The sequence below is a fragment of the Carcharodon carcharias genome, chromosome 24 (assembly GCF_017639515.1).
Source record: "Carcharodon carcharias isolate sCarCar2 chromosome 24, sCarCar2.pri, whole genome shotgun sequence".
NCBI classification, from domain to species: domain Eukaryota; kingdom Metazoa; phylum Chordata; class Chondrichthyes; order Lamniformes; family Lamnidae; genus Carcharodon; species Carcharodon carcharias.
Genome location: NC_054490.1, coordinates 7,422,519 through 7,437,769, shown reverse-complemented (window position 1 = coordinate 7,437,769; position 15,251 = coordinate 7,422,519). Strand labels below are relative to the sequence as shown.

Genomic DNA, 15,251 nt, shown 5'->3' with positions numbered 1-15,251 from the left:
GGCAGGATAGAGGGGCCTTCTTGCGGCCCACCCCTCCCACCTCGGGCTACCTGCTGGCCCTGCGCCCCCTTGTGCCTGCGCCTCTCCTCCCAAAGGGTCCCTCCCCTGGAGGCTGCACAGGGTCAGGCGGCCTCCTCCCCCTTCTGGCCCCTCTCTTCCTCCTCCTCCTCCTCCTCTTCAGAGGAGGTGCCACCTCAGCGGAGACCACGATCCCCATTATCCGGGGCAAGGGGAGGCTCTCCGGTGACTTGAAGGGTCCAGACAAGATCAATCCTCCAGGGGCCTTGGAGACAACAGTGAGCCCGAAATGAAGGCAAGCAATGCAAAGATTGCAGCTCAAAGAGAGGGGGCGATGTAAAATAGCGGACAATCGGCTTTTCATTGGTCCTAATCGGCCCTTTAATTGTCGGTGGGTGGGGTTCCGACTCCCAGGCCGACCTCGGTCTCGCTCGCACGCTTGATAACATCAGGACGCCCGATATCATCTTGCGTAACTTCACTCGCATCGGTGGGGGGGGGGTAATGGGGGGTGGGGAGGGGGGTTTGCCGGGCACGCGCCTGAGCTCGGAACGTCGAAATTCACCCCCGTGCGTTCCTGAGAAAGCGGAGGCCACCTCGCGCTCCCTTGGTTCAACGGCGGGCGATGGTGCACCGAGTCGAGATACCACCTGGGGCCCCAGGACGGGAATTTTTGGTGAGTGAGCGGATCACGAGATTCCAACGGCTGGAGATTCGGGAATTAGGGAGACCCAAGTTGGGATGCAAAGACATTCCTATCGGCCTGGGCTGTGGGTTGTGGAAAGGTGTAGCCAAATTCTGCGGGTCATGTCACTCATGTCAGGTGATGGGTAAACCGTCAGGCAGCGATCAAAGCTGCACCTTCAATTCCCATTCCAGCTTTTGAGGAGCTTTTTTATCAGGGTCCTGCGTGGGGCCCATCCCTCAGACTAAAAGCGGAAGTCACTACTTACCGACAATCATGGGCATGTCCACCTGATTTCCATAAATTGCTTTGTGTGGCTGCAACAACTCTTGTGAGTCACTTTGACAGTTTCCTGGAAGGTAACCTAATGTCTTCCTCATTTTCCAGTTGAACCAGAGGAAGGTCAATGGCAGAATATTCCAATTCTATTTCCTCCTCCTTACCTAACACTACCAGCGTCTCCTTGTGTTTACCCTCTCTGTCAAAGTACCGCTTGAGCACGTTTACATGGCACACGCGCTATCTATCCGGAGTGCTCACGACGCAGTTTACCTCACTCAGTCTCTTTTCAACCTGGTGAGATCCACTAAGCCTGGCCTTCAATGGTTTGCCTGACACCGGCAACAGTACTAACACCTTCCCCCCCCCCATACTCCCCCACCCACTCCCCCATCACCCCCAGCCACACAGCTACAAAGCCTTTGCCCTCTTGCCTGCCTTTGCCTTCATCGCTAGCTGCGGAGCCTTGAAATGTCCTCTAGCTGGCTCACGGCCTCACTCAACCTTTCTCTGAATGTCGTCGCGTCACCCAGGAGAGTCGTTTCAGGGCGTTTGACTCATTAGTTTCTCCCGAATCAGTTTGAGCAGTCCCCTTAGCTCATGACCATTAATGAACCCGAAAGGACTGAGCCCCTGTTGACTCATTCGGGGCGTTCCTGGTGGCAAACCACAAGAGTGGAATAACCCCGATCCCAATCGGGTGGGTAGTCTTGACCATAGGCCCCAAATGGAGCCTTTAACAACCTTGTTAATGGCACCTTTCTCAGGCACCTTGTGAATCGGGGTGATATGCCGACGACCTGAATTTCCCTTATCCCTGAGCTGTTCGTTACTTCTTTAAAAAGCTGTGACATGAAATTCGAACCCTGATTTCTTTGGCTTGCCCATATTTCGTAAAGAGTTTGGTTAACCCCCTCCACCAACACCTTTGCTGTGATTTTTCTTGAAGGCATCTCAAGCAGTACTTTGACAGAGAGGGTAAACAGAAGGAGATACTGGTTGTGTTAGAGAAGGAGGAGGAAATAGAATTGAAATATTCTGCCATTGACCTTCCTCTGATTCAATTGGAAGATGAGGAAGTACTTAAGAATCTAAATGTGACATTACATTACCGGCCAGGAAACTGACAAAGTGACTCACAAGATTTGTTGCAGCCACACAAAGCAATTTATGGACATAGACCGGGGAAAACAAATTTGGCTTCACACGATGTTGATGTGGAGGGTTCTGTTTCAATAAGGTAACACCCATGTAGAATAAAATCCAACGAAATTGGCTCAGTTGTGGAAAGAAATTGTATTTATGTTTGATTGAAAATGACACCTTGGAACCCGGCGTATCTACATCGCACGGTGACTGCAGCGGTTCAAGGATGCAGCACACACACCCCCACCTTCTCAAGGGGGCACTTAGGGACGGGCAATAAATGCTGGGCCCGGCCAGTGAAGCCCACGTCCCCGTGAATGAGTTTAAAAAATGTCAGAGTAATTGGAGTTCACCCCTTGTAATGGTGCCCAAAACCCAACGGAACACAAAGATCACGTTATTGATGACTGACAAGTGAATGCAGTAACATAGGCTGATTGACAGAATCACACGGTGCAGAAGAGGCCCTTTGGCCCATCGAGTCTGCACCAACACACGAGAAACACCTGACCTAGCTCCCTAACCCCATTGACCAGCACTTGGCCCATAGCCTTGAATGTTATGACGATGCCGAGTGCTCATCCAGGTACTTTTTAAAGGATGTGAGGCAAACCCACCTCCACCAGCCTCCCAGACAGCGCGTTCCAGACCCTCACCACCCTCTGGGTAACAAAGCTTCTCCTCACATCCCCCCCTAAACCTCCTGCCCCTCACCTTGAACTTATGCCCCCCTCGTGACTGACGCTTCAACTAAAGGGGAACAGCTGCTCCCTATCCACCCTGTCCATGCCCCTCATAATCTTGTCCACCTCGATCAGGGTCACCCCTCAGTCTTCTCTGCTCCAACCAAAACAACCCAAGTCTATCCGACCTCTCTTCATAACTTAAATGTTTCATCCCAGGCAACATCCTGGTGAATCTCCTCTGCCCCCCGGCTCCAGCGCAATCACATCATTCCTATAATGTGGCAGCCAGAACTGCACACAGTACTCCAGCTGTGGCCTCACCAAGGCTCTATACAACTCCAACATGACCTCCCCGCTTATGTAATCTACGCCTCGATCGATAAAGGCACTTGCCCCATCCTATTCCACGACTGGAGGATTGTATCGAGAGTTTGGGGCACTCAACGTTCATCGCAAACAATTGACTTTGCTGCGAGAATACTGGTGACTCGTTGGAAAGGGAAGGAGAGATACCAGCTTGTGTGACACCAGGTGGTTCACACCAAAGCCGCTTGGAGTGAAAAGGGCACCGGCAACATTTCAGAGACCAACGAGCAGAGCGGCTGACGGACTGAGAGATCGCGCCGTTTATATTGACGACTTCATCGTGTTCAGGCAAGCATGGGAGGAACGTCTCTGGCGTTTAAAGGGACCGTTTGATGGACGACAAGTGGGGGGGGAGGGGGGGGGAGGGGGGGGAGACAAGACCGGCCATAACTTTGGCCGGAAGTTCATTCGCCAAAGCGAGAGTTACATCTTTGAGCCGCGCTGTTGGACGTGGGTCACGGTGGGGGCCTGCGAGATTTGGGGGTGAAAGCTATTGTGGGTCGACAGTGGGATGGGGAGGCTTGGAGGTTGCTGGGCCCGAGTGGATTTTATGGGGAACGCGCGCCAAGCCATTCAGCCGCTCCGCTGACTGGATTATTAGGAACGAACGGGACGTTCCGACGGACACAGGGAGTGCCGGACTGCATTCTGGCTGCCTGACATCTGTGTTAACCACCATGCCTGTCCTGGCCGTATCGGGTCATACAAAGCGGCATCAAATGCCTCTTGACCCCCAGCGAGGTGGGTGTCGGGCCCCGTGGTGCCCGCCGGAGGGCGAACTGGGCCTCGAGGTTCCGGCCGGGTTATTGCTGGTGGAAGCCGAATGTGCGTCGGGAGAGACAGTCCAGCGCGAGGGGAAGGGGCTGGGAGTTTGGTTTGATGGCTGCGGCCTCTGGAAGACTGTGCGTCGATCCCTCAGAGACCCCTCATGGGTACGGGACACAACCCTCTGGCCTCTCTGGAAAGGCTTCAAGGTGAAATCACACACAGACTCACAGTCTCTCACACAGACAGATACATGCACACACATGTACACAGTCTCACATACAGGCAGACTCACACATGTACATTCACACACAGTCTCACACACACTCCCTCGCACACACAGACACACACACACACACACACACACACACTCTCACAAAGACAACATCACACAGAGATGCACAGTCTCTCACACAGACAGATACAGGCACACACATATACACAGTCTCACATACATACAGACAGACATGCACTCACCTACACACACACTCACACATGGATACACACACACTCACATATACACACACAAACACATTCACACAGACACGCACTCAGACACATTCTCACATACAGGCAGACACACACATGTACATTCACACACAATCACACACACACTCATACTCACACATACACACACTTACACTCATATACACGATGAAACTCAGGCTCTCACACCCCCTGTCTCTCTCACACACACACAAACCTAGACAATCACAATCATGCTCAAACAAAAACACACAAACTCACATATACATATATATCTCTGCCTTACGCAAACACACACACCCTGCTCACACACTCACAGATGGAGCAGTAAACTGATGGAAGGTTAGTACTGAAGGAGTGAAGCAATGACAAAGGATTAGTACTGTGAAGGAATTGCACGGACGGAGGGTCAGTACTGAGGGAGCGCCACACTGTCGGAGGGTCAGTACTGAGGGAGCGCCGCACTGTCGGAGGGTCAGTACTGAGGGAGCGCCGCACTGTCGGAGGGTCAGTGCTGAGGGAGCGCCGCACTGTCGGAGGGTCAGTACTGAGGGAGTGCTGCACTGTCGGAGGGTCAGTACTGAGGGAGTGCCGCACTGTCAGAGGATCAGTACTGAAGGAGCGCCGCACTGTCGGAGGGTCAGTACTGAGGGAGTGCCGCACTGTCAGAGGATCAGTACTGAAGGAGCGCCGCACTGTCGGAGGGTCAGTACAGAGGGAGTGCCGCACTGTCGGAGGGTCAGTACTGAGGGAGTGCCGCACTGTCAGAGGATCAGTACTGAAGGAGCGCCGCACTGTCGGAGGGTCAGTACTGAGGGAGTGCCGCACTGTCGGAGGGTCAGTACTGAGGGAGCGCCGCACTGTCGGAGGGTCAGTACTGAGGGAGTGCTGCACTGTCGGAGGGTCAGTAATGAGGGAGTGCCGCACTGTCAGCAGGGTCAGTACTGAGGGAGTGCCGCACTGTCGGAAGGTCAGTACTGAGGGAGTGCCGCACTGTCAGTAATGAGGGAGTGCCGCACTGTCAGAGGGTCAGTACTGAGGGAGCGCCGCACTGTCGGAGGGTCAGTACTGAGGGAGTGCCGCACTGTCGGAGGGTCAGTACTGAGGGATAGCTGCACTGTCGGAGGATCAGTGCTGAGGGGGCGCAACACTGTTGGAGGGTCAGTACTGAGGGAGCACCGCACTGTCAGAGGGTCAGTACTGAGGGAGTGCCGCACTGTCGGAGGGTCAGTAATGAGAGAGAGCCGCACTGTCAGAGGGTCAGTACTGAGGGAGCGCCGCACTGTCGGAGGGTCAGTACTGAGGGAGTGCCGCACTGTCGGAGGGTCAGTACTGAGGGAGTGCCGCACTGTCGGAGGGTCATTACTGAGGGAGCGCTGCACTGTCGGAGGGTCAGTACTGAGGGAGCGCTGCACTGTCGGAGTGTCAGTACTGAGGGAGTGCCGCACTGTCGGAGGGTCAGTACTGAGGGAGTGCCGCACTGTCGGAGGGTCAGTACTGAGGGAGTGCCGCACTGTCGGAGGGTCAGTACTGAGGGAGTGCCGCACTGTCGGAGGGTCAGTACTGAGGGAGTGCTGCACTGTCGGAGGGTCAGTACTGAGGGAGTGCCGCACTGTCGGAGGGTCATTACTGAGGGAGCGCCGCACTGTCGGAGGGTCAGTACTGAGGGAGCGCCGCACTGTCGGAGGGTCAGTACTGAGGGAGTGCCGCACTGTCGGAGGGTCAGTACTGAGGGAGCGCCGCACTGTCGGAGGGTCAGTACTGAGGGAGCGCCGCACTGTCGGAGGGTCAGTACTGAGGGAGCGCCGCACTGTCGGAGGGTCAGTACTGAGGGAGCGCCGCACTGTCGGAGGGTCAGTAATGAGAGAGAGCCGCACTGTCGGAGGGTCAGTACTGAGGGAGCGCCGCACTGTCGGAGGGTCAGTACTGAGGGAGTGCCGCACTGTCGGAGGGTCAGTACTGAGGGAGTGCCGCACTGTCGGAGGTTCAGTACTGAGGGAGTGCCGCACTGTCGGAGGGTCAGTACTGAGGGAGTGCCGCACTGTCGGAGGGTCATTACTGAGGGAGCGCCGCACTGTCAGAGGGTCAGTACTGAGGGAGCGCCGCACTGGCGGAGGGTCAGTACTGAGGGAGCGCCGCACTGTGGGAGGGTCAGTACTGAGGGAGTGCCGCACTGTCAGAGGGTCAGTACTGAGGGAGTGCCGCACTGTCGGAGAGTCAGTACTGAGGGAGCGCCGCACTGTCGGAGGGTCAGTAATGAGAGAGAGCCGCACTGTCAGAGGGTCAGTACTGAGGGAGCGCCGCACTGTCGGAGGGTCAGTACTGAGGGAGTGCCGCACTGTCGGAGGGTCAGTACTGAGGGAGTGCCGCACTGTCGGAGGTTCAGTACTGAGGGAGTGCCGCACTGTCGGAGGGTCAGTACTGAGGGAGTGCCGCACTGTCGGAGGGTCATTACTGAGGGAGCGCCGCACTGTCAGAGGGTCAGTACTGAGGGAGCGCCGCACTGGCGGAGGGTCAGTACTGAGGGAGCGCCGCACTGTGGGAGGGTCAGTACTGAGGGAGTGCCGCACTGTCAGAGGGTCAGTACTGAGGGAGTGCCGCACTGTCGGAGAGTCAGTACTGAGGGAGTGCCGCACTGTCGGAGGGTCAGTACTGAGGGAGTGCCGCACTGTCGGAGGGTCAGTACTGAGGGAGTGCCGCACTGTCGGAGTGTCAGTACTGAGGGAGTGCCGCACTGTCGGAGGGTCAGTACTGAGGGAGTGCCGCACTGTCGGAGGGTCAGTAATGAGAGAGAGCCGCACTGTCGGAGGGTCAGTACTGAGGGAGCACCGCACTGTCGGAGGGTCAGTACTGAGGGAGTGCCGCACTGTCGGAGGGTCAGTACTGAGGGAGTGCCGCACTGTCGGAGGGTCATTACTGAGGGAGCGCCGCACTGTCGGAGGGTCATTACTGAGGGAGCGCCGCACTGTCGGAGGGTCAGTACTGAGGGAGTGCCGCACTGTCGGAGGGTCAGTACTGAGGGAGTGCCGCACTGTCGGAGGGTCAGTACTGAGGGAGCGCCGCACTGTCGGAGGGTCATTACTGTGGGAGCGCCGCACTGTCGGAGGGTCAGTACTGAGGGAGTGCCGCACTGTCGGAGGGTCAGTACTGAGGGAGCGCCGCACTGTCGGAGGGTCAGTACTGAGGGAGCGCCACACTGTCGGAGGGTCAGTACTGAGGGAGCGCCGCACTGTCGGATGGTCAGTACTGAGGGAGCGCCGCACTGTCGGAGGGTCAGTACTGAGGGAGCGCTGCACTTTGGAGATGTCACCTTTTAGACCAGGGATTGATTGGAGGTCTGTGTCTGCTCTCTCAGGTGAATGTAGTACGTCTCCTCGGACATTATCAGAAGGCATGTTGAGTAGCAATCCCTGGGCCATACATTTCTTCCTTAACCAACATCACACAAAAGGATTGAAATGGATCTTTTACTCTGGCTGATGGTGGGATCTTGCTACATGCACATTGGATTCCACATTTCCTCCAGTAGTGTCTACCCCAGTAAAATGCTTCATTCGCTCAGGAGCACTTTGGGTTGTGTAGATCGAGACTATGGCAAGTTACTGCAGTTTGACTTTGGGTCTTTGGGTAGGAGTAGGAGACACACACACACACACACACGCACACACACACACACACACACACACACACACAAAACATCATACACATACACACACACAATGACACAGACATGGACACACACACACAAAGATAAACACATAGACACACACAGACACAAACACACAGACATGGACACACACATATACAAAAAGACACACACACAAAGACACAAACATGGACACACACACACAGAGACTCACACACACATAAAGACACACACAGACGCACACAGACACACATACAAACCAACAAAGACATTGACAATCAGACATGGACACGCAAAGACACACACACACAAAGACACAAACACGAACACACACACGCGCGCACACTCACACACAAAGACACACACATACTCAAACACAGGCACACAGGCAGATACACACACACACACAAACAAAGGAAGCTTGTCAATTCTATTTTAATTAGCCAGCAACTCAGTGCAGTGACCATTTTTTTTATTTTCTTTTGTATTCATTAAAAAAAAAGAAATTCTATTACAGAAGAACTGATAAACTAAAGAGGTCCCATCCCTGATCTCCTTTCCTCCCTCGCCCTTCCCACTCTCTTTCCCTCCCTCCCAACCTCCTTCCCTCTCTCCTTTCATCCCTCTCCCCTCCTCCCTCTCTCCCCTTCCCTCCCTCATTCTAACATACCCTCCCTCCCTCCTTCCCAACCTCCTTTTGTCCCTCTCTTCCCCCCTCCCTATTTCTTTCCTTCCCTCACTCCCTCTCTCCCTCCCTCTCTTTCCCATCCCCCCTTCTCACTCCCCCCTCCTCTCCTCCCTCTTTCTATCCTTCCCCTCCTACCCCTTCCCTCCTCCACTCCCTCCTTCCCTCTCTCCCGCTTACATTCCCTCCCTCCCCCTCTCCTTCCCTCCCCCTCTCTTTCCTCCATCTCTCCACACTTCCTTCCCTATATTCCTCCCCCACACCCCTCCCTCCCACCCTCCCTCCCCCTCCCTCTCCTTCCCCTCTCCCTCCTACCCTCCCCCCTTATTTTGGCCCCCTTTTCCTTCCACACCTCTTCGCCCACCCCTCCGAGGCTCCTTTCTCCTTCTCTTTGTCCCCTCCCTCCCTTCCTCTGTCCATCTGTTTCCCTACTACCACCCCCCCCCCCCACCCCCCCCACAGACCCCACCTCCATCCCACTTGTACCCACCCCCCACCTGGTCTTATTCCACCCCCTACCCTATCCACATGGGACTGAGGGAACCCAAAAGTACCCCATCCCCGGACAGAGGGAGGGGGGGGGGGGGTGGTGGGGGGGTGGGCGTCGGGGGAATTGGGGAGTTGGGGGAGAGAGGGGAGAGAGGGAAATAGGGAATGGTGGGTGGCTGAGCAGCACAGGGGTCACACCCGCCACCCTCCCCCTCCCCCCTCCCCCCCTCCATCGAAGTAAAAAATTAAAAAAATGGAACGACAACATTCACAATAAATGTGGTGCATTAAAATCGGAAAGGGCGACAGGACTACAATGAACGCAGCGGCGGGTCACGGATAGGGTGATGGGGCTGGGCCTGCGGGGGCGGGGGTGGGGTGTGGCGGTGTTGGGAGAGGGGAAGGGGTCTCAAAGGGTCAGGGGTCCGACAAGGGGGTTGGGGTGGGTGTCAGAGGCCAGGGGCCGGCAGTTGGAGGGGGTGGGGTGGTGGAGAGTCGCCCTTCAATCGACAGGCCGCTTCTCGCTGTACTTCCTCGTGTGTTCCTCCGCGTTCTTGAAGAACTTCTTGCGGTCTTTGCTGTATTCCTCTGCCAGCTCAATGCGCAGGGGGTGCTCCGGCTCGGGGTTGTCGATCAGGTTCACCAGCGATTCGATAACTGCCGCCAGATAGAGAGAGTGAGGGTTGGGTTGGGTTTGGTAGGTTGGGTTGAGTTGGGTTAGGTTGGGTTGAGTAAGGTTGGGTTGGGTTGAGTTGGGTTGGTTAGGGTGGATTGGTTGGGTTGGGTTAGGTTGAGTTGGGTTGAGTTGGGTTGCGTTGAGTTGGGTTGGGTTGGGTTGGTTGTGTTGGGTTGGGTTGAGTAAGGTTGGGTTGCGTTGAGTTGGGTTGGGTTGGGTTGGTTGGGTTGGTTGGGTTGGGTTGGTTGGGTTGGGTTGGGTTGAGTTGGGTTGGGGTGGTTGGGTTGGGTTGGGTTAGGTTGAATTGGGTTGGGGTGGGTTGAGTTGGGTTGAGTTGGATTGGGTTGGGTTGGGTTGGGATGAGTTGAGTTGGGGTGGGTTGAGTTGGGTTGGGGTGAGTTGAGTTGGGTTGGGTTCAGTTGGGTTGGGTTGGGGTGGGTTGAGTGGGGTTGAGTTGGGTTGGGTTGGGGTGGGTTGAGTTGGGTTGGGGTGAGTTGAGTTGGGTTGGGTACAGTTGGGTTGGTTTGGGGTGGGTTGGGGTGGGTTGAGTGGGGTTGAGTTGGGTTGGGTGGGTTGGGTTGGGTTGGGGTGGGTTGAGTTGGGTTGGGTTGGGTGGGTTGGGTGGGTTGAGTTGGGGTGAGTTGAGTTGGGTTGAGTTGGGTTGGGTTGAGTTGGGTTGGGGTGGGGTGGGTTGAGTTGGGTTGAGTTGAGTTGGGTTGAGTTGGGTTGGGGTGGGTTGAGTTGGGTTGGGTTGGGTTGGGGTGGGTTGAGTTGGGTTGGGTTGAGTTGAGTTGGGTTGGATTGGATTGGGTTGAGTTGAGTTGGGTTGGGTTGGGGTGAGTTGAGTTGGGTTGAGTTGAGTTGGGTTGAGTTGGGTTGGGGTGGGTTGAGTTGGGTTGGGTTGGGTTGGGGTGGATTGAGTTGGGTTGGGTTGAGTTGGGGTGGGTTGGGTTGGGTTGGGTTGGGGTGGGTTGAGTTGGGTTGAGTTGAGTTGAGTTGGGTTGGGTTGGGGCGGGTTGGGTTGGGGTGGGTTGAGTTGGGTTGAGTTGGGGTGGGTTGGTGTGGGTGGGGGAAGGGGAGGGAGGGAAGAAGAAAACACAGACAGGTAAATACAGTAGCCGATCACACAGTCTCCTCGGTCTTTTGCCCTCCCCACCCCTGCCAAGACTCCCCCCCCCAACCACCCACCCTGCCCCAAGCCCTGCCCGCGCACACCGCTTGGGGATGGGGAGGGGGGAGGGGAGGTGGGGAGCGGCAGCAGTTCGGAGGAGGTCAGCACCTAGGTTACGGGCGGCCCTCCCTCTGCTACATCACAACCTGAGGGACGACGTGTCTCAGTGGAATGGAGAGGGGCTAGAGGGAGCCCATTGTCAGGAATCGCATTCCACTCAACACCATCTAATCCCTCTCTCTCCATCCCTCTGTTTGTGTGCATGTCTCTCTCTCCCTGTCCCTCTCCGTCTCTCTCTCTCTCTATCCCTCTCCCTGTCTCTCTCTCTCTCTATCCCTCTGTTTGTGTACATGTCTCTCTCTCTCTCTATCCCTCTCCCTGTCTCTCTCTCTCTATCCCTCTGTGTGTGTGTCTCTCTCTCTCTATCCCCCACCCTGTTTCTCTCTCTCTCTCTCTATCCCTCTGTTTGTGTACATGTCTCTCTCTCTCTCTCTATCCCTCTCCCTGTCTCTCTCTCTCTCTGTCCCTCTGTTTGTGCACATGTCTCTCTCTCTCTATATCCCTCTTTATTGATGATGAGATGATGAAAGACAAGTAGGAGTTTGGAAAGAAGAGTTTGTACAGGCAGGTGTGACGTGAAATAGAGAGAATGAGAGATGGAGAGACATGTAGAGAGACATAAAAAAGAGAAACAGGGAAGGACATGGATGTTACAGAGATGGAGGGAGTGAAAGAGAGAGAGAGAGACAGAGAGAGAGAGATAATGAGAGAGAGACAGAAAGAGAGAAATAATGAGAGAGTTTGTGTTTGTGTGCATGTCTCTCTCTCTCTCTCTATCCCTCTCCCTGTCTCTCTCTCTCTCTCTACCTCTCTGTTTGTGTGTGTCTCTCTCTCTATCCCTCTTCCTGTCTCTCTCTCTCTATCCCTCTGTCTGTGTGTCTCTCTCTCTCTATCCCTCTTCCTGTCTTTCTCTCTCTATCCCTCTGTCTGTCTCTCTCTCTATCCCTCTCCCTGTCTCTCTCTCTCTATCGCTCTCCCTGTCTCTCTCTCTCTCCATCCCTCTGTGTGTGTGTGTGTCTCTCTCTCTACTCTCCCTGTCTCTATCTCTCTATCTATGGGTCTGTGTGTCTCTCTCTATCTCTATCCCTCTCCCTGCCCCTCTCTCTCTCTCTATCTATGGGTCTGTGTGTCTCTCTATCTCTATCCCTCTCCCAGTCTCTCTCTCTCTATCTATATCTCTGTGTGTGTCTCTCTTTATCCATCTCTCTCTGTCTCTCTCTCTCTGTCTCTCTCTCTCTGTATCTCTCTCTGTCTCTCATTCTCTGTCTAGATCTATTTTGGTATCTCCATAAACCTCTCCTTTTATTTCTCCTTCTGCATTTTCTCTCTCTTTTTATGTCCATCTCTATTTATCGCCCTCTCTCTCTCTGTCTCTCTCTCTATTTGTCTCTCTCTCTCTGTTTCTCTCTTTCTGTCTCTCTCTCATTATCTCTCTCTCTCTCTCTCTCTTTCACTCCCTCCATTTCTGTAACCTCCAAGTCCTTCCCTGTTTCTCTTTCTTATGTCTCTCTACATGTCTCTCCATCTCTCATTCTCTCCATATCACTTCACACCTGCCTGTACAAACTCCTCTTCCCAAACCCCTACCTGTCTTTCATCATCTCATCATCGATCTTTCTCTCTCTTCTGCTTCCCTATCTCTGTCTCCCCTTTCTCACTCTTTTTCTCTCTCTCTCTCTCTGTCTCCCTCGATCTGTCCTGGTCTCTCTCAGTTTCTTTCTCTTTCAACCCGTCACTTTCTTTCTGTCATTTACTCTCTCTCTCTCTCTGTCTCTCTCTCTGCCTCCCTCTGTCTCTCTCTGTCTGTCTCTCTCTCTCTCTGTCTCCCTCTCTCTCTGTCTCTCTCACTCTCTGTCTCTCTCTCTGTCTTTCTCTGTCTCTCTCTGTCTTTCTCTCTCTCTCTTTCTGTCACTTACTCTGTCTCTCTCTCTATCTCTGTCTCTCTCTCCGTCTCTCTTGGTCTCTCTCTCTGTCTCTCTCTCTCTGTCTCTCTCTTTCTTTGTCTCTGTCTCTGTCTTTCTCTGTCTCTCTCTCTTTCTGTCACTTACTGTGTCTCTCTCTCTGTCTCTCTCTGTCTCTCTCGCCATCTCTCTCTCTCTCTTTCTGTCTCTCTCTTTCTTTGTCTCTGTCTCTGTCTTTCTCTGTCTCTCTCTCTTTCTGTCACTGTCTCTCTCTCTCTCTCTGTCTCTCACTCTCTCTCTCTCTCTCTGTCTCTCTCTCTGTCTCTCTCTCTCTCAAACTCTCTTATCTCCATCATGCTACAGCTGACCATACCTTGTTTGATGGTTAAATAATGTTCAGGGCAAATATCGTCGACTTAAAACACAACTAGGAACAGACTAGTCAATAATGAAACACTGATTTGAAGAAAGAGGTACGGTCCAAAATTCAGGATGTCGGGCTTGGCAATAAACATTGTCCTCATCAGTGACGCTCCCAACCCACCAACAGAAAAGATGTTACAAATTAAAATCAGACTAAAATGACTTCATCTGAAGTACAGAGACAGAGAGAACCTGAGAGATCGGTGCAAAGGGGAGGCCATTCAGCCCCTCAAGCCTGCTCTACCATTCAGTACTGTCATGGCCGACATTCGACCTCAGCTCCTCGCTCCCCGCCCACGCCCCCTGTCCCTCAATTCCCTCGGTGTCCAAATAAAATCTCTGCATCCCAGTCTGGACAGAGCGTCCACGGCTCCCTGTTGGGGGCGGGGGGGGGGGGGGGTGGGGGGGTGGGGTGGTGGTGAGTGTTGGGGGTAGAGAATTCCGAAGATTCACAACCCTCCGAGCGAAGAAATTTCTCCTCCTCTCTGTCCAAAATGGCCGACACCCTTATCTTGAGACTGTGGCCCTCCCCCCCCTCCCAGTACCCCCACCCACCCACCCCAGCTCTAGACTCCCCAGCCAGGGAATTGGGGGGGGGGGTGGTGCCGGGGGAGGAGGCGGTCTGGAAACAGCCCTCTCGGTATCCACCCGGTCAAACTCCTCAAGAGTTGTAAACATTTCAACCCGATCGCCCCTCTTCCTTCCAAACTCCGGGGAATATTGGCCAGTTCTGACCCGAATCGCTCTGCCCGGGGAAGCTGAGATGACAGTTATGTTTTTTTGGATTTTTTTTTAAGGAAGCCACACACCCCGGTAATTTCTGGGCGGGGAGGGAATGGGGGCTGTAGGGTGACCCTTGCCTGACTGGAGGTCGCGACATTTCAAGGTGGAGCAAGCGCCAAAGAATGAGGCGTTCGACCCCCGTCTCAGGACAGGGAGCGGAACCCCGTTGGGAGACGCTAACGGTAACTGATGAGTGCGGGGGGGGGGCGCCAGCGAGTCGGGGCGTGGATGAAGGGTGGGGGGGAACCCTGCCATTCGCTCTGTGCGGCTGAGGGGCCCAGAGTTCAGAGAGGCCCTGGGACCCGTTGGTAGCCCCGTGCTGTTGAGAGTTGGTCCTGGGGTGCAGTCTTATGAACCCAGTGGGACACAGTCTCGGGAGAAGAGATTGAACCACTGGGCAGTGTTGGGGAAACCTGGGTTGGAGTTGCCATTGAGGCAAATCAGAGGCTAGGTCTTCTAAAGAGAGGAGCTCAGAGAGGCCCTGGGACCCGTTGGTAGCCCCGTGCTGCTGAGAGTTGGTGCTGGGGTGCAGCCTTATGAACTCAGTGGGACACAGTCTCGGGAGAAGAGATTGAACCACTGGGCGGTGTTGGGGAAACTTGGGTTGGAGTTGCCATTGAGGCAAATCAGAGGCTAGGTCTTCTAAAGAGAGGAGCTCGGAGAGGCCCTGGGACCCATTGGTAGCCCCGTGCTGCTGAGAGTTGGTGCTGGGGTGCAGTCTAATGAACCCAGTGGGACACAGTCTCAGGAGAAGAGATTGAACCACTGGGCGGTGTTGGGGAAACGTGGGTTGGAGTTGCCATTGAGGCAAATCAGAGGCTAGGTCTTCTAAAGAGAGGAGCTGAAATCCGTCTTGAGAAAGACGGAGTCTTAAAAGATTTTGCAGCTCACAGCGATGACTGACATCTGGGGAGGGGGTTGCTAAGAAAATAAGTGGCATCTGCCTTGGTTGTATCTGCCATTTAATGCGCAGTTTGTGGCGTGTC

General features: G+C 54.5%; 1 protein-coding gene across 1 annotated transcript in view; it reads right to left on the bottom strand.

Moving 5' to 3' along the window:
* Window positions 1-9,362: 9,362 nt before the first annotated feature.
* Window positions 9,363-15,251, bottom strand: part of LOC121269381 (ubiquitin-conjugating enzyme E2 L3-like) — a 32,152-nt gene continuing 26,263 nt past the window's right edge. The window contains exon 4 of the mRNA XM_041173971.1: window positions 9,363-9,908. Coding sequence (XP_041029905.1) covers window positions 9,754-9,908 — 155 coding nt within the window. The 3' untranslated portion in view covers window positions 9,363-9,753. The remainder of the gene's footprint in view (window positions 9,909-15,251) is intronic.